At 45.0% G+C, this 27,193-nt stretch overlaps 1 protein-coding gene across 1 annotated transcript in view; it reads left to right on the top strand.

Annotated features, from left to right (window-relative positions):
- Positions 1-918: 918 nt before the first annotated feature.
- CCBE1 (collagen and calcium binding EGF domains 1) overlaps positions 919-27,193 on the top strand; it is a 232,863-nt gene continuing 206,588 nt past the window's right edge. The window contains exons 1-2 of the mRNA XM_058557242.1: positions 919-1,107; positions 1,565-1,645. Coding sequence (XP_058413225.1) covers positions 977-1,107; positions 1,565-1,645 — 212 coding nt within the window. The 5' untranslated portion in view covers positions 919-976. The remainder of the gene's footprint in view (positions 1,108-1,564; positions 1,646-27,193) is intronic.

The following is a 27,193-nucleotide window of genomic DNA, read 5'->3' as shown; positions in this document are numbered from 1 at the left end:
GGGTTTTCATGCTACCCACAAACACCGCTGCGCTAACTAGCAGGGGGCAGGGCTGGTGATTAACTGCCCCCTTCAGTGTCTCACCTGATCTTCCAAGAGTTTCCAGCGCTCACGTGCGTGCTTTGAAACAGCGTTAAAGCCGCTCAGGGCAAGAGGATTTAAAACCCCCAGAAAGACCTGATGAGAGCTCATTACTTGATCCACCTCGAGGTATGAAGAAAATAGCGGCTTTACGTACAAATGAAATGACCGGAGGACTTTCTTCTAAAGGGCCTTTAACGAAGACAGCACAATTTACAGAGGGTAGTCGATTTCAGGTTTGAAAAGGCAATTTGGGAGAGTCGCTGTAGCGTTCCAACTCCTTCTTCCTCCTTTATTCTACTAAGAGAAAACTGAGGTAGCCGGAAAGCACAGTGTAGAAGCTCGAGGCGGGGAAAGACAAATGTTGGCCTGACCCTGGTCATTAGAAATCAACTGACAACAGGAAAGAAGCTTATTAACCCCTCTGCTCCCCCTCCCTTTTCCCGGGGTGGGAATCGGCTCCTCCTCCTCCTGGTCGTGCGACCCTGGTGTAAAATGCAAGCAACCGCGTGCTTTCCCCACCCTGCCCTGGTCTCCCGGCAGAGGAGGAGGCAAGAGGGGAGGGCACAGCCCAAAGCCGAGTCGAGCAAATCTGTCAATCCGGTGTGAACATCCCGAGCGAGACGACCTGGACCCCGCGACCCTCGCCCGTCTGGGCACCGCAGTTGCCCCGTTTACCTACCTCTCTGGGGAGTTTGCACCCAGCACCCTGACTCCCAGCCTGATTCCCCCCAGCTTCACAACGCCCCCAACCCCTGTGCCCCGCGCAGGTGGCGCAAACGCCCTTGCCCTCCGGCGCCCCCTGCCGGGGAGAGGGAAGGCGGCGGCCGCGGAGGAGCCGGGCGCAGGGCGGGGAGAGAGCTCCGGCGCCGGGAAGAAGCCGGGAGCTTCCCTGATGGTGCCGCCGCCTCCGAGCCGGGGAGGAGCGGCGAGGGGACAGCTGGGCAGGAGCCTGGGTCCGCTGCTGCTGCTCCTGGCGCTGGGACATACGTGGAGCTACCGAGAGGAGCCCGAAGACGGCGACAGGTAAGCGCTGCCAACCCCTGCTTGGTGCGCGCACGGCTATCGGGGTGCCGGCGGTGTCCCCATCACCTACCTCCGCAGCCCCTCGCACGCCCTCGCTCCACCCGGCACGGGCTGAGTGCTCAACCGTCCTGGGCGACATTAAACTATGCTCCCGGGTAACAGCCTCCACTCTCTCAGCTGGGGCTCCCCGATTCCCCCACCCCGCATTCCTGCCGCCCTCCAGTGCCCCGCTTCTTCAGCTCTTCTTTCTCCTGGGGCTGGGTTCGCTCCGTTGGACCCTCACCTGCCCCGACCCTGACCCCGGAGTCCGCTGGGCTACGCGCTCGGGGACCAGCGCCTGCTCGGCGTGCCGGGACGCAGATGCCTGCAATCCTCGCGCGCTAGGAATCCCCCCGCGCGCACTGCACGCCGCTCTCCGGGCAGAATCAACGACCTTGCCTCTCCAACTTTTTCGCAGAGAAATCTGCTCAGAAAACAGAATCGCCACGACCAAATACCCGTGTCTGAAGGCTTCAGGCGAGCTCACCACGTGTTTCAGGTAAGCCTCGGGGCTCTGCCGGCTCCGCCACTGCGCACCCTGGGTGGTTGGGAAGGCGGCGCCGCAAAGGAGGGGTTTGGAGACGCGCTCCGGGACTAGGGGCCGCGGTGGTGCTGGGACGTGCTTCGTGAGTTCTCCTTGGTGCAGACCTTTGTTGTTTCTGGGCTGGAGCAACGACAGTCAACCAAGAGCCTGCACCTACAGTTTGTGCCCTAAGATCCTGAAGTTGTTGACCGCTCCCTGGAATACTTGTGTTGGAGGATCGTAGGGGAAGAGGTTGCAAGTTTGTAAGGAAAATGGATTGGATTGTGGATGTAAACAGTGCGGCATAGCAAAGATGATTTTGCATTTTGTTTTGAAATGTGCGAAGTCAACAACAGAGACATTCTTGGCCCTTGGCTGTCTTTGACCTTCTGCCGGGACACAGTGTAATACTGTCACGGTCTCTGTGGGCAAAAGGACGGGGGAGGATTGCGGGCGGCTGATATGGTTGTGTTGAGTGAAAACAAAAAACGTCAAGATTGTTGAGCCACAAGGAGAACAGTTTTGTTTTGGTTTTTTTTGAAAATGCGGTCCACAGATCACCTGGGTTAAAACTGAGCCTGGAGGGCCTCGGGAATCTGTTTGAAAACTGCTCTCCAGGCGGTTCTTATTCTCAACAAAAGGAGGGAATCACTGTTCCCCTGCTTGCAGCCTTTTGGAGGTGTGGGGGTCGATTTCTTTTTTTATACCATTGGCCTCTGTTCCAATGCTCTCACTAGATGGAGGCCCGAGCCCATAAACCTCTATTAGTTTCCTGCTTCTAAAAGTTACCGTTCAAGGTGCTGGGCTCACACACTCGCACCAGACTCGCTCTGTCTTGGGGAATCCTACACTCTGGTTGGGGTGCCAGGATAAATATTGGGATGTACAAGGCAACACAGCAATCCTCAAAAGTGAACTCGAAAGAAAAGGAAGTTTTGCTATCCATAGTGTTGTAGCAGATGAATCAATCATACACTTCTTGCAGCTGAAAGCATTGTTTTACATGCTCAAAGGTTCAGCTGTAAGTGTTCTGGGGCTGGTCGGTTTAGTGGTACAAAGGCCCGTCAGTTACATCACCTCCCATGCTTTAATATGTGTCATTGGCAATGGAATGACTATGATCGCTTTGTTGAATCAACAGTCACTCCTTGGGCTTGGGACAGGCTGCCTTTTCTGGGACAGGGGCTGTGAACACTGAATAAAACAGGTGAGTTAGAGGAGGAAGGAGTATGTTAAGTAGGTAAGGACTTAGAGGTTGACTGGGTAAGCAGGGTCACCCAGCTGCTGAAATGACCTGATGAAGCTGGCACCAGGATTGCTTGCCTGGTTCCAGCCGGGTGTTTCAGCCACGAGACCACAGTGTTTCTTAGGACACATTCTGTTCCTATCACCGCAGTATAAAGCCTCTAATTTAGCATGGAGAGTGTTCCTGAGATGGTTTGCTCATTTGTTTGGTACCTGAAGGTCAGACTGCACATGAATCAGTGACAGTTACAGAATGTATGTCCAATTTCCAGAAACCATGGGTGCCTGCTTAGTGTTCTAAGTGGATTTAACTTTTTTTTATAATTTTATTTATTTATTTATTTTTTCCCCAAAGCCCCAGTAGATAGTTGTATGTCATAGTTGCACATCCTTCTAGTTACTGTATGTGGGACGCGGCCTCAGCATGGCCGGAGAAGCGGTGCGTCAGTGCACGCCCGGGATCCGAACCCGGGCCGCCAGCAGCGGAGCGCGTGCGCTTAACCACTAAGCCACGGGGCCGACCCTAAGTGGATTTAACTTGTTATGCTGTTACATTCATCTTTTCCAGATTTTTAAAAACAGTGTGGTTTCTCTTACACTAAGAATCTCAACAAGACACTAGCAGTGTCTTGATGTGTTTTCATTAACAGCTCTCAAAAGAAACAGCTTATGACGGCTGACAAAAAGGTTATTTTATATGTCGGAGAAGAGTAAGGAACATTGTTTTGGGGAATGAGAGGAATGGGAGAGGATGTTTACAACTAGAGAAAGTGGTAATGGTCCCTGTGAATAGGAAGAGTTGTTTGGTTTTGTCTTAAGTTACTTCCTTGATGGAAGTCAAGCGTTCTGTGTACTCGTTTGGTTTTGTATGACTTCCGTAATTTAGTAATTTCTTAGAGACACAGTTGGCTGGCACTTGCTGTCCCCATTTTGCTTTTGAACCCCAAGAATGGAAGCATACTGTGTGTTCCTTGGTTTGTGGATTCTGATTGTCCTGGCCCTGTAGACCCTTGCTGCTCCCAAGGGCATCATCTGGGAGCTTGTTTGAGCCTCCGGCCCTCCCCAGACCTCTGAAACCAGAACCTATGTGTTAATGAGGTGTGTGTTAAAGCTGGAAAAGTGCTGCTGTAGAGACCAGGGTCCTGCACGGTCGTGGTGCAGACCGGTTAAGACAGATCCTCAGAGTAGCTGGAAGAGCCCTGCAGATGAGAGAGGAGTTACGCTTTCTACTACATTAACCTATAACAAGACTAAGGACCAGCCTTCCAGGAAACCAGACCCTTCAACTCTCCGATGACCCTTAATTAAGCTGTAGGTAAAGTAGCAGAGCTCCTGCTCCGGGAATGCTGACGACATAGAATCCCACTCTTTACCAGAAGGGCTTTGGTGAACAGCCCTTAGTACAAGTGAAACAACTCTGGAAGTCACTTCTGAATTTGCTGCAAGTGACTTTTAAAAATCATTGATATTGAGGATGAGTTTAATACTAAAATGAGCGTGGTGGATGTGAGGAATAAATCTGATCTGCCATTATACCTAGAAGTTTATGGAGACCACAGTGATATATGGAGAAAAGGTGGGTTCAGAGTAATCCCTGTTCTGGAACCCCCTCCCACCACCTTTGTACATTTGTTTTACATGTTTTCACTTAAGCAGCCCTTTCTACTTGAGCCTCTTATGTTATCTATTAAATAATGACAATCTGAGGACTTTGTATTCAGCACTGTTCTGTGCACTTCACATACATTATCTCTAATCCTTAAAGCCCCTCTGTAGCATTTGTATTATCTCAGTTTTATGGAGGGGAGGGGGAGCCGAAACTCAGAGGGATTAAGTAAATTTGCCTAGGGTCACAAAGTTGATACAAATGAGAGCCAAGATTCAAACCCAGGTTTGTTTGACTTCAAAGCCTGGGCCCTTTCATCGTCCCTGAGGTGTCTGAGGATAAAGCTGAACTTTCTAGATCCTGGGATCTAAGTAAGGAAGAAGACTATAAATTCAGAGAGATATAAATTCAAAAGACAGCTTGATAGAAAACTCCAACATCCATCGTGACCACAGTGGTTTTTCTGAATTACTGTTGCCCTTGAGATCTATCATAAACAATTGAGTTTATATTATCATATTATACACAAAACTGGTTCATACTTGTATAGCTTTCTTGTAGGATTTCATCTTAATCACAGGGTCTGTCTCAAGAGACTCCCTACCCCAATGTGCACTGTGTCAAGGACCCAAAGTTTAATAAACACTTGTTGAGTGAATGCCAATGACAGCTTAACAAGCTTACAGAGTACATGTTTGCTCAGCATTATAATTGGATATAGGGTGCAGTCTTTTACCGCTAGTTAAGATTTCAGAGTTGGTGTGTGATTTATCTAGACTCTGAATTTATTATAGCCAAACAAAGCATATAAAGTTTTCATGGCATTAGCCCTTTCATGGCTATTAAAGTTTTTCCCACAAGTTGATTTTCCTTCTTTCCCAAATCATGTAGTTTGAACAAAAGGTTTGTTTACACCTTTCTTTTATGGGGGCTTGTATCAATAAAATGACATGTTAAAAGCTTTTTAAAAATAGGAAAAAAGGAATACACTTGTCTATAGGAAACACCAAGAAAATCCAATTTTTATTAAGGCTGTATCAAGTAAACATCCTAATTAAATCTTTTATCCATTGAAGAATTTGTTGAGCATCTATTATGAGCTTAAACTAGTCCTAGAAAATGTTTGAGCGTAAAAGAATAAGCTACAGTCCCAGGTCTTGATTTTTTAGACCAAGGCCTTTGAAATTGTAACAATACATAGTGGTGCATGATTGAGTTCAAGTTCGTATAGTTTATATTATCAGTGATGGAGAAGAGATTGGAAACAGCTAGGTATGACTTGACGGGCTAGAGAAGACTTTGTTTTTCAACGTGGTTCTTTAACATAGTGCGTTAAGCATTTGTGTTAGCCATGATTTTCAGCTTTGTGATTCATGGACCTCCAAGTGGAGGCCCCCAGCTGCCCCTCAGCTGTATTTGTCCAGTCAGTGTTGTCTTTAATTAAACATTGCTCTTGTTTAGGGTTTGTTCCCATGGGAAATGACGTGGGATGCAGCAACTCCCACTTTTCTTTGAGATAATGCAACAGTGTTGCCAAATGCTGTTGAAACATGGCAGTTAATGTGATATTTCTGCAAAGATGTTTACTTAGAATTTGGAGAGGAGGTCTAGTCAATTAGGAAGGCCACTTAATTAGAGCAGCACCACCAGATTAAGAGCCCGGGACTGGAGCTAAGGCTGTTTTGGAGGAAAGACTGTAGAAGGCACTATCTGGTAGGTCTCTGAGTTTCTACAGATGGCTTTGATGTCAAAAGATGCACCATAATGGAACCTCAGCCCTGGTTTGAATCCTAGCTCTACTTACTTAATTGTTGTGACCTTGAACAATTTCTTAATCTCGGTACTTTAGTTTGCGCCTTTGTAACATGAGGATCACGTTCCCATTGGAGTTACAGCGTTTCTTTGAAGATTAGATGAGTTGATATATGTAGAAAGTGCTTGATGAATATCACCTCTCCCTACCACTACTGCGTCTCCCTATGTCTGGCATGTTGAGTGCACCTAGTAGGTGCTCAGAGCGTTCATTGAGTTTTGAGTTCTGAGCTTTATAGAAGACACTTTTGAAAGAAGAAATTCAGACCACAGCCAGAAACACTGAGGGTGTTGATACACCAGTCACACATCAGTTTTTAGATGCTTTTCCAGATGTAGCATAGCCCAGAAACGTTGAGCCTTGGGGAAAATGAGAGTGTATCTTTGCTTCCTGCCTCCTACCTGACTACACAAGGTACCATATGTGTATGACCATATAAGGGCAGGCAGAAGGCATAGTTACCCCGTTTTTAGAGGATTTTAGAGGTTTACCCCTTGCCTGGGGTCATGAAGGGTCTTAATTAGCAGAGAGGAGTCTAAAAATCAAATCCTCAGGTCCTCAGCCTAGTTCTGGTCTCGCGTTTCTGCCGCCTCCTGGTCCTGTGGGCAACACAGCTTAGGACAGGCACTGAGGGCAGCTCTGTGGATTGTTGTTGGCTCATTCAGGGCACGTGGTCCTCCCTTCAGAAAGCATTTGTGTCTTCACGACAACTGTCCACATCCTAACGATAAGGAAGAAGTGGTATGATGTTGTGAGGGACAGAGCAGGGTACGGCGGAGGTGGCTTTGTGCAGAATTGCCTAAATCACAGGCACGCTGGAGGCAACCTCTGTTTCTCTGTGCTTTCTCGCTGGACTGTCAGCCCACTGAGGGCGTGGGTCACGTGTCCCCTCATCTATGACTATCCTCAGAGGCTACCCCATGCCTGGACAGTGCCCCATACACATTGTCGAATGACTGAGAAATGAATATGTTAACGTTACAAGTAAATAATGACGAGATTTGACTTAAATCTCTCAGGCCTTCCAGAATTTCTGTTGCTCTCCAAGTATGCCTCCTTTTCCAGCTGAGAGAGAGGAAGGCTTTTTTAAAATGTATTTTTAGTTTAAATTTTGTTGAAGTCATAGTAGTTTATAACATGGTGAAATTTTAGTTGTACGTTATTTGTCAGTCATCATATATATGTGCCCATTTACCCCTTATGCCCACCCCCCTTCCCCTCTGGTAGCTACTAATCTCTTCTCTTTGTCCATGTATTTGTTTATAGGAAGGCATTTTTAGAAACCAGAGGTTACCTGCACCTCTGTGAGGTGCTACCCTTGTCTTCCTTGGTTTCCAGCTCCTGCTGTGTAGCTTTAATTGCTAACGTGCTACAGGTGCTGATTCCGGCAGGTATCCTAACTCCATGAACTTGGTATTTACATAACACCTGAAGAGGACGTGTGCCTTCCTGCCCAAGTGCTAATTGCCCTGTAGACACTGGCCTTGAAGCAGAGGATTGCAGTTTTAAAGGGGATCCGGCTCCCTTCCACACCCTCTTTTTTTTTTTTTTTGGTGAGGAAGATCGCCCCTGAGCTAACATCTGCCAATCCTCCTCCTTTTGCTGAGGAAGACTGGCCCTGGGCTAACATCTGTGCCCATCTTCCTCCACTTTATATGGGACGCCGCCACAGCATGGCTCGACAAGCGGTGCGTCGGTGCGCGCCCGGGATCCGAACCTGTGAACCCCGGGCCACCGCAGCGGAGCGCGCGCACTTAACCGCTTGTGCCAGCGGGCTGGCCCCACCCTCCTATTTTTTTAAGCTGAAGAACAGGGCGGGAAGGTGGAGGGTGTCAGCCAAGCTCAAGTTCTGTATCATTTTCCATTTATTCTCGGAGAAACAATACAAAGTGATAGGAAACAACTAACAATTGAACTCAACCCTAAAAGCTGTGCTTTCACTGGTGTGTCCTTGGAACCGGGTCCAGTTCTACTCTCATTGTCCCTGTAGCCATTGATGCCTGACTTTCTGCGTTAACTCACTTCATCTTTTCTAAGTGAGGCTGGGGTGGCTGCACCCGGAAAAAGCAACAGCACTCTTTATTCCAGACACAGTATCTTCTCAGATCAAAGCTTGCATTTCAATCAGTAGTTTATGTGTCAGTGCCCAGTTCAGCTTCCCCAAACCTGCTACCCCCTGCTCAGCAGGACCCTGACTGCTTTTGTGAGTTAGCGGGTCTGCCTGCGTTCGGGGCATTGCTGAAGATCCAGAGAACAAAGGTCCTCCGTTCTGTCTCCGTTTGTTTTTGTTTGGGGGATGGAAAAGTAAACAGCTGTAACATCTGCAGCTTCTCTTCTGCCAAGCTAGGTTCTTCCTTTTCCATGAAGCCATTTGAAAAACTTTCAAGTTTTACCAACAATTTTCGTTCATTTATTCAGCAAATACTTGTGACCTTACTATGTGCTGAGCACAGTGCCAGGCACTTAGAATACATGTGTGAATGAGGCAGGAAAAACATCCAAACCTCTGCCCTTATGGAATGTATGGATTTTAATTCAATTTATCTTTCAGTAAAGGCATTTTGAGCCAAAGATGTCCTTTGGAACATTTTTAAGATATTTTTGGCACACATCTGATTAATGTCGCATTTTGGGGGCTAAGAGCTTGAAATTTCCTGTGGCCCAGCTGTATCCTTTCAGCAAAAGAAACCCCACAGCTCCAGGCAGGGACACAAGAACCCAGGGATGGTGGTAACTGAAGCCTTTTTCTGCAGGGGTGTTAGCAAGAAATTAGCATGTGCCGCAAGTTTCTTGCTTCTAGTAATTATTGGGATGTGAAAACATTACAAAGAGATGGTGAATTCTCTGGCTGTGTGCCCTGTGAGGTCGATGGCAGTATCAGAACTGGCCCCTAGGGACAAATACCTTGGCCCAGTTCACCTCATATTTTCCAACAGTGGCTTTAAGCAGAGTGCAGTAAGAGGGCATGCCCCCCCCCCCATTCCTTGATTCTCCTAATAATCCATCACAGATCTATCATCATAAATGTGTCTGGCCCTTCTGGACGATTTTTCATCCTGAAGTACCTATAGGAGATGGAGTAGTGTTATGATCTCTACACATTTAATCCCCATTGAGCAAAGGGGTGCATCTTCTTCCCATCAAGGTGTGATCCATGTGAGTCACAAGCGGGTATGAGAGTGTGGATGAGTGTGTATACTGCCGCCTTGTTCAGTGTGGTAGAGCATGAGCTAGATCATCTTTCTATGCCCTTGATGATTTCAGAAACTTGGACCACATCCATTTTCAGCCTTCATATCCATTCTCAACCTTGCCCTCTTGGCCACTTCTATGGGATGTTCTCTCTTTGCCCCTACTGCGCTGAAGGCCCCCATCCTCAGTCCTCTGGGAATGACAGGGGCAGCTGCTAACCCAGTGAACAGGTGGGAAGCCAGGAGGGCCCTCTGCACTGGGATCTGGCCCTGGGAGTTTGGTATGGAGCAAGAATTGGCAAAGTAGGGCCCATGGCATGTTTTTATACAACCCCTGATGTAAGAATCCTTTGTACATTTGTAAAGGGTTATGTTAAACAAAAAACCCGGCTATGCAGCAGAGAGACCTTATTTGGCCCCTAAAGCCTCAGATATTTACTATCTGGCCCGTTGCAGCAAAAGCTTGCCAACTTCTGAAGAGTCATCTTAACGCAAGGACCAGGAGTGGGATTCTCCATCCATATGTAACCTCATCCGTAGGCTGAGTCCTCGAAGAAGTGACTCGGCGAGCATTTAGTCAGCTTCATCTTTGGGTCCTTTGCCTTTGTGTCGCCTTATTTATTTTATAGTATTTGAATCTCCTGGCCTGAGCATCTTTGTGACTGGAACTGGAGCTCTTTTGAGTCATCATCCCTAAGGGATACTCAAAATGAGTGTAACTTGTCAGAGTGTTATCAAGAAGCTGATTTTATTGCAAGTAGTTGAGTACTATCTTACTGCTGCTTTTCTACATGTTCCTAAGACAAGCCTACCTGTGCCAGTTGAATAATCCTTGGATTGCCATTACTGATCTCCTGCCTCCCTTAATTTCTGACTTGCATATTGATTATCACATGCTTTGACTCAAAGCCACCTCTCCATAAACCTCAACATGTTAGTTTTGAATTTCTACAGTGGGAAACTTCACATTCAAAAATCAAATGATAGTATGTGTTTTATCTGAGGAACACACATCTAGAAACAGCCATCTTCAATGAAGGGTACTCTAAATCAGAATTGCAACACTATGTTTTTCCTTATATGGCTAAAAATTATTATACCGTTACACAGTTGAACTATCCACCATATATCAATAAACTTTTGAACTTAAGTTCTGAGCTGCCTTTTAACAATGCCAACTGGTCCATGAAACTCATAGACTCCTAAATAGCAATGCCTTCTGACAGTGTGGGGAAAAAGTGGTGGAAAAGGAAAGAACACTTAAAAGAAATAGACTTTAAGAGGGGAAAGAAGCAAAGTCTGTGAATGGTATTTTGGAGAAGGGAAAAGGAAGAAACTGTCGGAAGGTACCACTTGACACATTAGGAAGATAAAAGAAATGCTGAACATCTTTCCTGAAAGAGGAAAAATATAGGTATAAAAATTTGATAAGGAATAAAGAGTATCCTGTGGAGATGAAGATGGGTGAAATAAATGTTTAAGTCATGTGGGAGCTTCTGACCTTGGTAAGAGCCATTTTTACTGATCCAGCTAAATGGAGATTAAGAGGGAGGCAGACTAAGTTCGCAAAGGTTGACAGATGTACAAATGTGATTTTTGTAACATCTTGTGTCCAGGACTGTTTCCTCAGGGGTCAGAGGCCATCTAAAAGCCAATGCAGAGACCATGCCATGGCTTTCCCTCCAACTGTTTTCTCTCTTTGCTTTCACTTGGTATTGCTTTTGCTAACGCGTCCATGTTTCCTTTTGGAGTTTTCCTGTAGAGAAATGGCTCACGACTTGTGGTGCAAAACTGCATGGCAGAGCAGAGGTTGCCTTCCTAGCAACGCCCCAGGACTGCAATGACTTCTTTGGAGGCAAGGTTGTTCAAAAAAATGTCCTGGAGTTGAGTTTTGAAAGACTCTGAAAGGTTAAAAGAATCCAGAATGCAACATAATGGGGTTTATCTCTGAGATCTCAAAGTTTGGTTGAGGATTTTTAAAAAAATTCTGTAAAAGTTGATTTTAATATTTAACATGATTTCTGGAGCTCATTCTCACATGTTCTGGTCTAGCTGGATGGACATAGGGAAAGATAAATTTTACACAGGAACCTCATACTTATGTGACTTAATCAGGCAACAATTTTTATCTGGAATAGAGCTGAAAAAAGTGGGGAGAGGGAGCTTTGAATACCGAAGTAGATATCGTAAAGAAGGATCACAAATTTCATGTACTTTCCTCAGTGAGTCCCTCAGATTGCCTTACGCGTGAAGGCTTGCTCTGTCAGAAGCTGTTCTCACTCAGCCTCCCAGAGCAGGTGCGTGGCAGAGCTGGGGTTCTAAGCCAGACAGCCTGACTCCAGAGCCTCTATTCTTCTAACCACTGGGCTGCTCTGAAAGGCCTGACATGTGGCTACCTTGCTTTCCTGCCAACCACAAATTAAAGAGAGGCATTTAGAAGAGGGAAGGAGGACTGCTAGAAATAGAGATGCCAATTCTGCTGTAATGACTGGTGCAAGCATAAGTTGGACAACTTATGAAAAGTAGGCATGCAAACCACCCCCCTCTACTTGCTAGGACTGCCTAAACAAACTGCCATAGACTTGGGTGGGTTAAAAACAGAAATTTTATTTTCTCGCAATGCTGGAGGCTAGAAATCTGAGACCAGGGTGTTGGCAGGATTGATCCCTTCAAGGCCTCTCCCTGGCTTGCAGGTGGCTGTCTTCTCTCTGTGTCCTCACAAGGTCTTACCTCTGTACATGTCTGTGTCCTAATCTGCTCTTACAAGGACACTACTTCGTATTGGATTGAGGCCCATTCTAATGACCTCATTTTAACTCAGTGACCTCTTTATAGATCCTCTCCCTAAATAGTCACATTCTGAGTTACTGGAGTTAAGACTTCAACATATAAATTTGGGGAGGACACCATTCAGTCCATAATACCCCCCACCACCACCCAAAAATCCAGCACACGCTGGGGCTGTGTCATAAAGGGGACATTTTTCATACACACTGTAATTTCCACGGGTAGCACTGTCTTCCATGGCGATTCTGAGTTACCCAATGAAATTAAAGTGCCTTGAGCAATACTGCTGAAGAAGGAAAGGGATTCAACTTCATCTAAACTGGCATAAACCATAATGTTATTTGTGCCGTTCACTTCTGTGGAACCTCTCTCTCCAGGATGGGGCCAGATGATGGAGGCTAGAAACTGTTCTAATCCCTTACGTGGAGACATTGCTGTTAGAAATGCGGATACTGAAGCCCCACCCCAGACCTACTGAATCAGAATCTGCATTTGAACAAGGTCCCTAGGTGTTTCCTGTGCACATTAAATTGAGAAGCACTGTCCTCATCATCACCACATCTGTTCCAGGGCTCACTCGCTCACGTGGCTATTCTTTGCTTCCTACTTGTAAAGCCATAAGCAGTGATTCTGGACTGCATGTTGGAATCACCTAGTGAGCTTAAAAAAAAAAACAAAAAACTTCCAATGTTCAGAGAGCACGCTAGACCATTATGTCAGAAACTCTGGAGATGGGTGCCAGGCACCAGGAATTTTTAAAGCTCCTTGCGTGATTCCAGTATGCAGCCAAGGTTGAAAACCTGGGTGCAAAAAGCCAAAGAGGGTGAGCAGCTAGTTCTTTGCTGGAGGATAAGTGGTCTCTGTTTCTACCTTCTGTGGCTACTAAGCCTGGATCCTCGTGTCTTTTGCAATTGCTGGTCCAGGACCTTCAACAGGGAAATTTACAGCTGAAGCTTGTGTTGGTGGACCATCAATAAGCCTGGTGTCTCCTATCCCTTATCTGTTAGGTCCTGTTCTTTTTCTCCTGGAACCTCGTTTTTACTCTCAGTGTGGGATGGTTCGAGGGCAGTCAGAGGAGCGATGAAGTGGGCAGAAGTGGATCGAGAAAGGTAGACCATTCCTTGGGAGTTCTGTGTTTCTTAAGCTATCAGTTCTGAATCCCGTAGTGCAAATTCCATCACTTTTCATCTCCTATTGCGGCTCTCAGCTTGGTGTCTGGAGCCACTGAGTGGCCTTTGGTGCATGTTTTAAAAAATGTTTTGCTTTGTTGCTGCGCTGCACCAACCTTCTCCCAAGATGTAAACATGGCTCAGTGTATTATAAATGAAAGCTTTTCCGTGTCAAGCTGTGTTTTTCTTTCCTTGTAAGCATCAAACACAAACAGTACTTTTTCCACATAGTGTGATAGGAAATCTGTGTACTGCCAGAATCTTGTCCCATTCCATTTTTGTTTGTTTTCAACTCTTCGTCCTCCCCTCTGATAACTGAGAGAACTTCTTAACCCCCCCGCAAACGTCAGGCTTTTTATTGGTTTGCATTAACTTTATGCAACAGGAAACAATGCGCTCTGTGGTCTGACTGCGTAGTTATCACCCAAGCCCTATATTTATCATGTGGCCTTAAACCAGGCTGTCCCCAAATATGTCTACATATAATACATAGTTATGTGTATATAATTGCATCTTTTTTGAGTATTATTATAACAGCAATTATGCTGATTGTCATAGAAATAGAAACCATTATAAATTAAGAAATAAAGGAAATGTAATTGCATTATCGTGGATGGATGTGTTCCTGAGGTTCTTAATGAGGGATTTCTGTGAATTGGAGGCTGGCAAGATGTGAAGTGGTTCATAAGTGACCTCTGTAGGTTTTTAACACACTTTCAGAGTTTGACAGCATAATGTGTGGCACCCTATTAGGATATCATAGGAATGGTTGTTTGCAGTCTTAAGGCATGAAAGGATCCTAACAATTACTCAGCACCTGTGCCACCCCACTGTCTTCTTCAAATCCTTTCCCAGAGACCCCTAGTGTTTGGGAAGCACATTTTCAGGTCATGGCACACGCGACAATTATCACCTGTGGAGGGCACGTTGAGGTCAATGACAAGGGATGCTCGAGGCTGGAGTTGCCTGGCCTTGGAGGCTCTGGCAGTCCACCCTGCCATCCTAGGGCAGGAGGAGGGTGTAGGTCTTGGCACACTTGGAGCCATTTCTGGGCAATCAGGGCTGTGGGGGGCAGGGAGGGCATGTGCTCCCATTGGGATGCTCCAGCCTAGGCTACCCCCCGCTTTGTAGCTCTTAGCCATCAAGCTGTTTGTTCAAGCTGCACCTCCAAGTCCTGCCTCTTCAATGAATCCTTCCTTGGCTGTTATTAAAAACACAGTTTTCCCCATCCCTCCTCTAAAATGACTTGTATCATCTTAGGATGTGTATTTATCCCTTCGCTTATATACAGCTTGACTGTTGGATTGTCCTGACCCGTTCGGTATGTGCTCATATGTGTACCTGTGATGTAGTGTAACCTCCATGTTGTGAAGCCCAGGTGCTGCTGGGACGATATTTAACTCCCTATACCCTGAAGAGATGAGGGTTTCATCCACATTTCTTAGGACTCTGCAACTGAGGCTTGGCTCCCGAAGGAAGCTACTATAATAATAAGGGGAAAACATTTTTTTTTTCTTTTAGAGGAGTATGTAAAGGGGGAATCATGCCTTGCAGTTTTGCAGGGAAAGGGGCACAAGAAAGAAGAAATCTTCCCTATTTAGAACTTTGATGATGGCAACACTTACTCTTTGCACGTTTTCCATCATAACACCGTATGACTTAGAACTGCGGGTCCTCCGTAATCTCACTCCTCCAGGATAATGACTGCTGAGGGACGAGAGTGTGTTTTTTTCCCTGGTCTTTTCTATGCCTGTACTATACTAACAGACATACTTGTAGCTATTCCTTGCAGAGATGGGTTTGCTGTGCAATTGCTTTTTTCACTTAACAATGGGTAAGGAACACTTATTCATCATTATATAGAGCGCTAATCCATTTTTACAGCATGGTATTGCATTGTATGGAAACATCATAATTCATCTCTTCACTGGAGAATTCTTTACAAGGCAATTAGCAGGTGCTAAGGGGGCCCTCCCTGATGTTTTGGTGGGTTCAGGTTTTAAACGTAAGATGCAAGTTTCAAATATATCAAGTTTTACCTAAATGAATCAGAAGGAGGAAATCGAGTGTCATCAGATAGCACTTTGATCTGGAACCTGCAGGACATGGCCTGTAGCGTACGGCCCTGCCACTACCCTCCCGCTGTAGAACGCATCGCTGTGGGTCTCCGTAACCCTCTGGTGGTCTCTGGTGTTTGGGTGTGGGAGGTGGGGCTTTGATCGAGTTCCTTGCAGGTCTGGCAGTCTGTGACTCTGATCCCTCTCTGCTTCACAGAAAGCAGAGCAAACGGAAGCGAGCTTAGTTTACAACCCAGGGGATTTGCTTGACCTAAGAAAGAACATCTTGACTGTGAAGACACTGGCGGACATTCTGGGATACTTATCTCTAATCAGGGTAGCCATCTGTGAGCTGTCGCCTGACTCTCTTGAATGCCTTTGGTCATTTTTCTTACCCCAATGATTTAAAGGAAAAAAGGAATGTCTCTTTACTCTCTAGGTATATACTTCTGAAGGTGAGCTCTCTGCTGCAAGCACGGCCTGCGTGAACACAGAAACCCATCGTTTTACTCTGCAGAGGTGCTAAGGACACCCCCACTAGCTTGCTTTTCTTGCTGCTGTTTTCTTTCAAGATGTGCTCTCCCACAGAATAGGGGTGCGGTATCAGTTTCCTCACTCAGGGAAGAGCTGTACTCCCGCGGAGACCTCCCCTTTCCTGGAGAGGACACATTTTCACTTGGGGAGCCTCATGCTAGTAAAGTGGGAAGAAAAGGTGACATCAGATGAGAAGCCTTTCCCATAAAATTCCTTGCACATCTTTTATCTTAACATACTGGGCTTAATATTTGTGTCCTATTTACAGAAATTTTCATTGCAAACTTATGTTTCCACGTGTGTGGATCCTTCTGAATTGATTATCTAATGGCCCTTGTGAAGACTTCGTGTGCCAGTTGGCCTGCTGCAGCCCCGTTGCCACATCATCATGTGCTGCCGTGGTGCTGGTTCCATATTTGGCTCTGTTTAGAGACACCAAGAGAAATGGTGAAACAGGGCAGTTAGCTACATAAGTGAGACCAGCAGCTTTTGGTTTTTTTTTAGCCAAATTATCCACATAAAAGGATGAGGCCTCTCTCGAATAACTTAGATAATGATCAGATTTTGTTTTACGTCCTTTTCCATATTTAGGCTCTCAGTTTAACAAATGGTATCCCGCTTGAGTTGCCCATTAAGTCAACAGGGTCCTCATTAATTTGAAGCTTGATTCTTTCTGTTAACTTCTCTTTTTGCACACTAGCCTGCCTTGTCTGCATTTTAACCCATGTTCCTTTTGAAAGAGTTTTAACTAGGGTGGGGTTGTGATTTAAGGGAGGCAAGTACATCTCCACTGTAGCCTCTGCTTTTTAGTGTACTTGCCTCATAATCATAAAGAAAAGCACAAATTTACCTTCTTTTGAAAGTGAAGAAAAGCTGTGACCATGTTTTCCTTCAGAATGTATTTTTTAACTAGGAAAATTTCAAATATGCCACAGTGAGAAGAAAATCCCGTCTGCTCATCGCCAACATCAGTAATTATCAAGATTTTGTACCATTTGCTTTCTGTCCCTTTTCCTTTGCTCAAGTATTTTAAAGTAAGTCCCAGACATGTCATTTACCACCACATGTTTCAATATTCATCTCTAAGAAATGTAGAATTTTCATACGTTACCAAAGTGGCATCATCACACCAAAAAAAAAAAAACAAAATCCAATATGAACTTTTTAAACACTTTTCCCCCAAATAAAATGGGGGTTGGTTTTCTGGAGCTATTTCTCGTGAATTAAGTCGTGGTTGAGTGTACTTCTGTCACCACTAATGATGTCACGTTATAACAAGTGTGGCTTAATTCTGAGAGTTTCCTGAAATCCCGTACTGTACCTGGAATGCCACACTGCCGCACTCTTTGCGGCAGAGCAGAACTCTGCATGAGGCACTGGCCCAGGGGTAGTTATTGGCTAAATTTCACAAGTACAAGATTATTTCACCTCAAAGGCAGTTCCATGTGTTTGACCCCCAAGATAATACCATACTATGAATGGAGTGTGTGCTTAGCAGACGAAAACGTAGCTTCAAAAGGAAAGCTAGCATGTTACTTTTATACTTATATTTGTTTGTTTATATTTTCCTTATATTTAGGGTCCTTTTAACCCACATGAACAGGCCTTTTCACTATTTTTTGGTAGGAAAATTGTATTCATTGACACTCAATTAATGCATTAGCTTTACTAATATCAAAAAACAAAAACGCAGCTTAGATATGGTGACGTGAAAGGTAGCCATAATTGTAGTCCTTTTGTTTTTAATATTCTGATGCCATCTATTCTGCATGTACATTTTCAGTGTTTTACATAGTTAGAGCAATATCAATGGTATAATTGACTCTTCATTTTTAGTTAACATCTTACACTTTAGTTTTAAATGTTACCTAAATTAGAGTTGAGAGTCAAATAACTCCACAGCTGGTAAGACAAACAGCGGGCCCTCAACCGCCCCCCCCCCCCCCGCCAGCCCCTCTGATCCCACCATAGCAGCCACGTTCCAATTTTTAAAACTTATTCTTTTGATTTTTCACATCCACAGCTCTGAGTAACTTGCTTCTATTACAACTTTTTTTTTTTTTTTTTCAGTTTTTGGTATCGTCTTTTGACTTCCTTCTATGGGAGAAGAGAATTCGGCTGTCATCAGCCACCGTCCACACGCTGACTTCCCATCCTTGCGTCGTCCAGTGCAGTTCTGGTTTAGGGTAGACCAATTATCGTTGTCTGCGTTTTGGCAGTGGGAATGCTGTTGATATCTAAGCCCTGCTGACCACTGAGTGCTCTTTGCTCCTCCTATACTTTGCCTTCCCTATGGTTCATAATTGTCTTCATTTCTTTTTTGCCTTTTTTAAAAGTATAGAATCATGAATCTAACCCCCAAGTCAAGCTTGTTTGTATCAAGTTCCTCTTACTATATTCAAACTTATTAGGTGTTCCGTCATTTCAGCCTTCTGAAGAAATTCCTCCCAGAACCTGAGGCCTGGCCTGATCCAGACTGGTTTCTGGCTAAGCCTGCTGTGGTCTCTCTCTGGTGTTAGATTCTGAGTTCCCTGGGTCCCATATTTTCCCCTTGCCTGACTTACTCCGTTTTGGTGGAGTGTATAGTCTAGTACTTTCCTGAGAAAGGGTCTTGGAAGGGGTATGTTTTGAACTTCAGCACTTCACAAATCCAGTTGCCTACTTGACTCCACTGGGTGTCTGTAAGACGTTGCAAAGATCACCCACCCAGACAGAGATTGTGATTTCTACTCCCTCTCCCCACTAACGACCCAAACCCTGCTGCCCTCACTTGTGGTACTGATACCTGATGAATTGCTCTAGACAAAAATCCAGAAGCAATTTTAGATCATTCCTTTTCACATATCCTCTGCATCCAATCTTTCATCAATTATATCCAACTTTGGGCTCTTTCTCTCTCCACTGCCACCATCCAGGTCCGGGCCACCGTCATCTGTGGCCTGGACTAGTGCAACTGTTCTCTTTGCTTGTGTCCTGTCTCTTACAGTGGAAGGTAAGCATGCAACAGAAAGTGAGATCCTGAACCTTAAAACAGATTATGTCTGACCCAGGCTTAAGATTCTCCAATGGCTTCTCATTGCCCTGGAAATAAATTCTATACTCCTTACTCTAGCCTGTGAGGCCCTGGATGATCTGACCCCTCCTCCACCTGTTCACCCTCATCGTATGTTATCTTTTGTCTGTTAAGCTCAGTCGCGTTTCTTTAAATGGCGACTCTTACTTGTCTCAAGCAATTGCCCATCTGTTTCTTTTGCCTGGATAAAAGATCTTCTCTTGCTTTGAGGGGAAAAAAAAAAAACCAAAACCCTAATCCTAGCTCCTAATCCTTCAGAATTGACAGTGTCACCTCCTCAGTGAGATGCTCCAAGCTCCCTACCACAGTATATGCCCCTGTCCCTGTGGTTCTGCATTTTAGGTCCTTGTGTTCTGTTACAGTACTTTAAACAACTTGTAGCGTATTTTGTCTCTTCCTCACTAGATGTAATGGCGGGGCCATGCCTGTTTTATTTTGGAATTCCCTGTGCCTAGCACAATGCCTGGCCCATTTTCTGTGCAGAATACATGTTTGTGAAAAGGTGAATGCATACATGTTGTTGCTGTGTAGTAAGATCATCCTCTGAAACAGAGCCATGTTTACTATTTGTGGATTTAAATTTATACTTGGATCTGTTCCAGATATGTAAGGCAGTTTACAATACATAGAACAGGAGAAGATAGCGTAAATTAAAAAGACACGCAGAAAATGGCTGGAGACTTAAGAAATGGAGCCAGCGTTGAGGCTAAGAATGTATACCATATAGCCACTTAGACTTGCTCTGGGTGGGCCATTTGGCTCTGAGCTCTCTAACAGCCAGTGAGAACAGATCAGTTATACAAGTCCATATGGTAAAAACTGAACAGTGCCTGGGAGAATGACAACTGTTCTTTATATTAAGACCAAACATAACTTTCATCCAAGGGGCATTGTAAAACGAACGGTACGTAACGTGATGAAGATCGTCCCTATAATGGACATGGTAAATTTCATAGGAACAGTTCTTATAATGACCTTCAAGTGTTGACTGCTGCTGTTCTGCCAAGTACAGTCCAGTTAGGGCCCATTCGTGGGCCCCATGTGATGCTGTCCAGGCGCTGTGTGCTGTATGGCGATTGCTGCTGCTTTGGTTTATGGCGCTGCCTGCTTCAGGAGATGACCTACATGGGTAGGGGCAGGGGGGTACACTTTTTTTTTTTTTTTTAATAATTTTATTTATTTATTTTTCCCCCAAAGCCCCAGTAGATAGTTGTATGTCATAGTTGCACATCCTTCTAGCTGCTGTATGTGGGACGCAGCCTCAGCATGGCCGGAGAAGCGGTGCATTGGTGCACGCCCGGGATCCGAACCCGGGCGCGCATGCACTTAACCGCTAAGCCACGGGGCCGGCCCAAAGGAGGTACACTTTTTGGCTTTTATTATTTGTAACTTCCTCTCTTTGTCCTCACCAAATATTGCTGGCTTTTCCCATTGCATCATTTCTCTTTATTACTAGCTCCTGTTCAACATCTCAGAGATGTGCTTTTTTCCTTCCAGACTTTTCTGTCCTTTCTATCCCATCCCTAGTGGTGGTATATACTTCCTCTAGCAGCATCTTTTAGCTTAAACAGTGCTAGTCTCCCAGACGGTACTTTGAGAATGTCTGAACCTTCTTTATGTTTGATAACCGTCTCCTCACTCGGGGTGGACCAGCTTTATCGTCTATCTCCTGAATGCAGTGGGGCTTTCATGTAACTCAGTAGTGCCTGTGTGTTCACGGGGATTCTAAAGAGACTGAGGAGATTATTTTCCTTAGCTTTGTCAAAGAGTCAAGTCTTTTAATGTGGGAGCTGTCCACTTAGAGTGAGGCTGCTCAGAGCACTGTACTCTGAGGAGCGGAAGTCTTTGTGATACTTCGTAATCCCGTGTGTGTGTGTGGCAGGTGAAGTTGCTGCAGATTTTAGTTATTATTGCTTGGCTTTCCCCATAAACAGCTCAAAGTGAAACCAGGCGTGGAGCACACTGATCATTATTATAGAGGAGAAGCAGAATTAACAGATTTTATTTAGCACCATGGTTAGGATACAGTCCAGAAATTTCTCCTGCAGGATTCATTTTAATACCACGAGTTGGTTATAATGCAGTAGCTAAATTAGAGAACACTGTCTGTGTTACAGGCTGTCACTGTTGGTAATGAAGCTTTCCTCACCGGGGATGGGAACCGCTCATAGCAACAAACGTTGTTGGTGATGCTTGGTTTGGGCCGCTGACTGACTGGCTTTGGATGCTTTCCTTCAACATTCTTCTGATCCAAGCTGCAAGTTAACTTTGGGGGTTTTATTAACCCGCCTGTTTCCATTTGGGTTATGAAAAGCCATAGATGATAAAGATGAGAATGTGTACAAGAAAGTACAAATGATAATCTTGATGAGATAGAAAAAGAAAGGCCTTTTGAGCAAAACCTGGATATGATTAAATGCTGGGTTTGCTCGAGGATGTGTAGGTTTTAGAACTATAAACTATTACTAAGTTCCTGCAGAAAATAACTTTTATTGTAAATCCGAAACTTGAGAGACCCTAAATCTCTTTTCCCTATGGGAGCAGTTATTTTTATAACACAATTTTGTTGATTACATACAGTTTCTTAGAAATGCAAATATTGTATAACAGAAGAGATTGTGTTAAATTTTTCGAGACAGTGCCAAACACATATTTAATATATTAATTTTGGTTATGTTCAGTTGTATTCTTTTAATTATCATTGTAAGTAATACGTATTGAACACGTACCGTGTCAGGCAATATATCTGATTTTTCTTTAACCCTCTCAACAATCTTATGAGTAACAAACTATTTTTATTCCTCATTTTACAGATGAGATAAATGAAGGCTTAGGCTTGACAAGCAGCTTTCTCAAAGTCACATAGCTTGTAAGTGGTGGAGCCATGGTGGAGTAATTTTTGATAGTTTTCCAATTTTGATCAGTTTATTCATTTCTTAATTTCAGCAGAATTTTGTTCTGGTATCAGTCATCTATTGCAGCATAACAAACTTCCCCAAATCTTAGTGGCCTAAAACAATGGTTTTCTTGCTCACGGTTGTGTGGGTTTGCAGTTTGGGCAGGTCTCAGCGGGGATGGTTTGGTTCTGCTCCATGTGGTGTTGGCTGGGGAGACTGAGCCGGGGCTGGAGGGACCAAGATGGCCTCACTCACATGTGGGGGCCTTAGTGCTGGCTGCTAGCCAGAGTCCCTCCGTTCTCCTCCACCTGCTCCCTCATCACTCAGTGGTCTAGGTGGGGCTTCCTTTCCTTGTGGAACAAGCATTCCAAGAACACAGAGATGGAAGCAGTCAGAGGTAGAAGCTTTGCAGGCCTAAATTACTGAAGACCGGAACTAGCGTAGGTCCCTTTCACTATATACTGTTGACCAAAGCAAGGGACAGGGCCAGTCTACATTTAAGGGAGGTGGCCTGTGCGGAGGAATGGGAGGATTGCTGGAGGCTGTGATGGCAGACAAGCTTCACTGTAGGTTTCTAAACATCACCCTGGGGACCATAGTCCTCCTTCACTTGACATCTTTTTTTTCTCTTGACTTCTAATCTCAGATGGCTTCTTTGGTTCTCCAAACAGCCACTCTAACCGCTTCTTTGCTATGCCTTATATTCTCTTTTTATTTCTGTACATAATAGTAATTTAAAGCCCTTGGCCCCAAGTTCTGGTCTGATTATGCCTGCATTAATGTACTTATTATTCTATGTGAATAAAGACAGTCTCATGTCCACAGCTAAAGGCCTTGCTACTTCTCTCGTCCTTTTGAATCTTCAAGTTTTGTTCTTCTCTTGCTTGAATTCATCATCTCGGTTATCTCCAAACTAGCATCCTGCCAACCTTCTCATTATTGCCAATGGGGCCAGCGTTTTCCTTGTTCATTAAACCTGCTGTCTTGGAGTGAGTCTTGATCTCTTTGTTGCCTTCCCTCCGTCCTTTCCTCTATCTGATCCAACACATAATAACAGCCTTTGAACGTGCCTTTCCTCTTCCCGTCACCACTCACACTCAGGCTTGTATAACCTCATCCCTCACTTAAGAGTGTTCAAAGTGCTTTGCTGTCCCTGCCTTATCTCCTCACTACTCCGCTCTCCTCCTGCAGCTGCTGGTTGTCGGAAACTAATGATGAAACCTACGTTCTGTCACTTCCCTCTTCAAGGACCCTTCCCTCCCACTAGTCATGTCTTATTGCTGGGTACTTGAACTGCATTCCTGGTGTTCCCGATCTGTCAGCAGCTGCTGCCTACCTCCCCCAAACTCAGTAATATTTAAGTGAGCATTCTAATATAATCTGAAAATGTATGATTCAGCTGCTCTCTGCAGAGCTCTGCTTGAGGCCAAATTGTGGTGTGGCTTTGAATGTCAGTCTTGGGTTTAGATTTTGTTTTGAAGCGTTTCTGAAATGCTTTGTACGATGGAGTGATAGGATTGAAAATTATTTAGGGAGATTGATGTGGGGTGGTGGAGTGCCTGATAGGATGTAAAATGTTTTGCTAAGGAAGAGATAAGCAGATCTACTTTGAAGTAATGGCCCTATGGAGATGGTTACATGGTTGGAGTTGTGTGGGACATTGGCCAAGTACAGGAGTTGTATAGGATGCGAGCCATCCCATTACTGTGAATACGCATGCATGACTATGAGGCAAGTCGTAATTATGAAGGAGGCTGATAACATGTCTAGCCTCATACATATTTCCTTAGGATCATCCTTTCCATCCTAAGCCCATGCTTCTTCATCTCAGACGTGTTGATATTTTGCTTTCTAATGCCTTCCCTCCTTTTGAGGAGGAAAGAATCTGTTACCATTTGTATATTGATTGGAAATTGCAACGGACTGAAAGTTTGTATCCCCCCAAAATTCATATGTTGACACCTAACCCCCACTGTGATGGTATTAGGAGCTAGGGCCTTGGGGAGGTGATTAGGTCATGAGGGTGGAGCCCGTGTGAATGGGATTTGTGCCCTTAGAGGCCTGAGAGAGCTCCCTTGCTCCTTCCACTGTGTGAGAACAGTGAGAAGACCATCATTTCTGTGAACCAGGAAGCACCCTCACACCAGACACCGAATCTGCCGGTACCCTGATCTTGGAAGTCCCAGCCTTCAGAATTGTGAGAGATAAGTATGTGTTGTTTAAGCCACCCAGTCTAGGCTATTCCGTTATAGCAGCCCGAATGGACTAAGACAGAAATCATGTCTATGAGAGTGTCTATCTTTTTAGTTGTGGGATAAAAAGATTAACAGTAATAAAAATACTATAATCATCATCCAAAACAATGCTTCTGGATCTTGCCCTTTAAAAAAAAAAAAAAAAAGCATACCCTTCTCTTACACCCATCCTACTTTCCTGCTGCCTGGAACACAGACAGTGGTGTCGGAGCTAAAAAAGAAGCACATGTTGGAGATGGAAAAGCAAGGAGCAGCAGCCCATCAGCCCGTACTGTTTGTGCACGTTGTACAAATGAGAGAAATAATCACCTATCTTAAGTCACTGTTATTTGACTTTGTAACAGCCAACTAGATATTCAAGCTAATGTGACATCTATAATGACAGTTATCCCGGCTCCCATTTGTTGAGTGCCTATTCCGTGCTACACACCATGTGGGTGCATTTTACACAACGACCCAGCAAGGCTAGTAATTACTTCTCACATCTTCTGCCTGAGGAAACGGAAGCTGGATGTGGTTAATAATCGTGCCTGAGGTCCCGCAACTGGGAGGTGCGTCTGAAGCTGAGGTTCCATCCACGTCTGCCTGACGCCGGGGTCAGATGCCTCTCATTGTACCACGCTGACTCCACATCCGCCCGGAAGTTCGTGGAGAGACTTGAAGGAATCCGAAGTGACCCCCCAGGCTGGTCATTTCTGGCACTTCATGATGTCTGGGGACGAGGTCATCGTGGATCTTCATCCTGTCTAAGCCTTTGGGCGCCTGAACCTCTGCTGCAGACCTGGGTTTGAAGGCAGATTTCTTACAGCTGCAGGGACAGACCTGGGCTGCCACCACTGCACACAGGCCTGGAGAGGCAATGCTCCCAGTTCTCTCCTCCCTTGATTTTCTTAGCTGCAAGAGACTCCTTGTTGTTCTACCCTCCAGTGCTGTGGTCACGGCCAGTGTATCATATTGATTCAAGGGTTGGGACTTGCAGGGAGCTGTTGGTCAGAAACCTCTCTTCTTGGGGAAAACGAAATGGTTCGTGTGAGACGGGGGTACATTGGGCGCAAGTCGTGTCGGCCTGGAGCAGGGGACTTCGTGCTGATAGAACCTTGCATTATCGTAGGCCTCTGTCTTTTAATGTTTGTAAACGTTATCTGTGTGTGTGGGGGAGCAGGTTAGAGGTGGAGATTGACAATACTATATTGGAAAATAAAGTTAGAAAAGGGCAATGAAAGCAATACTTAATCTTTGTAGATGGTGTATCACGTATGCAAAACCACCATCCAGCACAACTATTTCATATTCATAGTGTGTCCAGCAAATTAGCTGTACACACTGGAGGCCTTAGCACCATGCAGAATCCATGTCTAGGAATTTATCTTAAGGAAATGAAGAATGTGCAGAAAGAGATAGCTGTAAGGCTGATTAATCTGTTTTGTTTTCAATATAAAAATTTTGAGAACAAAACCTAGAGATGCAATGATGGAGGTGTAATTTAGAGTGTATCCGTACTATGGAATGCTGTTGAAATATTTTCTAAAATAAAGGTATTCATGATATAGTATGTGAAAAAGATTCCATATGAAAAGTGTGTATCCATTTTTATAGATAAAAGCATGTGTGAATATATAATACATGATTTTTTTCCAATCTTAAGTATTTAAGTGTATAGCTAATGGTCTACCTTCTGGGTAGTGGGGTTATTGGTAATTTTCTGTTTTCATCCTGGTTGTTTGTTCTGCATATTCTCTGCTCCTCCAGACCTACTGTCCACTCTTTTCCGTCCTGCTTTGTGTCCTGGGTTCCAGAGCCGGACTCTGTGGAATGACTCAGATGCCGTCTGGCTTCCTGTTGGGTTTAGCCAGTGACAACGCCAGCAGCAGAGCAGAGGGTGGAAGGAGAGAGAGGTCGGCACATCTTGTCCCCAGCTTCCTTCCTCCCGTGCTGTGGGTTGGTGTTGGCTGTGTGCCCCTGTGAAAGGCCCCAACCCCTGTCAGTGGCCCTCTCCTTACGGCTTCAGCTGTCCGTTTCTCCCCTTGCCCCTTCAGGCCGATGAGGGTGCCAGCTTCCTGCTGTTGCTAGCCCCTCAGTGCGTCACATCCTGGATTGGTTTCCCCAAGCCTGTGCACATCTTTGTAAATAGCTCCATTACCCCACTTGCCTCCTGGACCCTGGAGGAATACATAGCTCCTAATATTTCTGCAGTGCGTAACAACATCTTATGAAGTAGGAAAATGTGACTTGTAGCTTTAAAAATGTGCCTTGTAGCTTTGTAACTTGTATAATAGCAGCCCCCCTCCATGTGTATGATGTGGCGGTTTCCACGGGCTCTGCATACTTATTGAGTGATCACAGTTGCTGGCTCGTGTCACCTGGGTGTATCCTCATGCAGAATGTCATTTGCTCCTGGCTTTCATTAAGATAGAGGGAATTTTCCCAGCAGGACATTAAAATATTGATGCTTTTGCTCTCTAGACTGTAATCTCTCTGAGGGTAGTCGGCGTCATTTGCTCCTTGTGCCTTTGGCATCGCCCTCGGCTTATTCACGACAGTGTTTTGCACGTTACATATCCTTCAGATGTTGGTGAACTTGATGGATTAACTCCAGCCCTCCCAGTGTTCCTGCTCATTTAAAGTCACGTTCTTCAGCTGACAGTAATAGCCACAAAGCAAACACATGTTCACTAGACCCATTTGCTCTGTCTCCTGGTGAGCAATACACTTTTCAGTGGGAAACACTTAACCAGGAAGAGCTTGGCCCGGAGTATATAAATGAACTCAGAACTATAAACATTGCTGCTCTTGAATGTAACGCTCCTTGACATCCAGGGGTGAGCTTTTATTTTGCCTTCAGAAGCAAATCGCATGTTTTCCTGTTGTTTACACATAGTGAAGTGATATCCAAATAT

Source organism: Diceros bicornis, chromosome 16, assembly GCF_020826845.1.
Source record: "Diceros bicornis minor isolate mBicDic1 chromosome 16, mDicBic1.mat.cur, whole genome shotgun sequence".
In the NCBI taxonomy this organism is placed as follows: Eukaryota; Metazoa; Chordata; class Mammalia; order Perissodactyla; family Rhinocerotidae; genus Diceros; species Diceros bicornis.
Note: the sequence above shows the minus strand (reverse complement) of the source record. Positions and strands in the feature narration are given on the sequence as shown.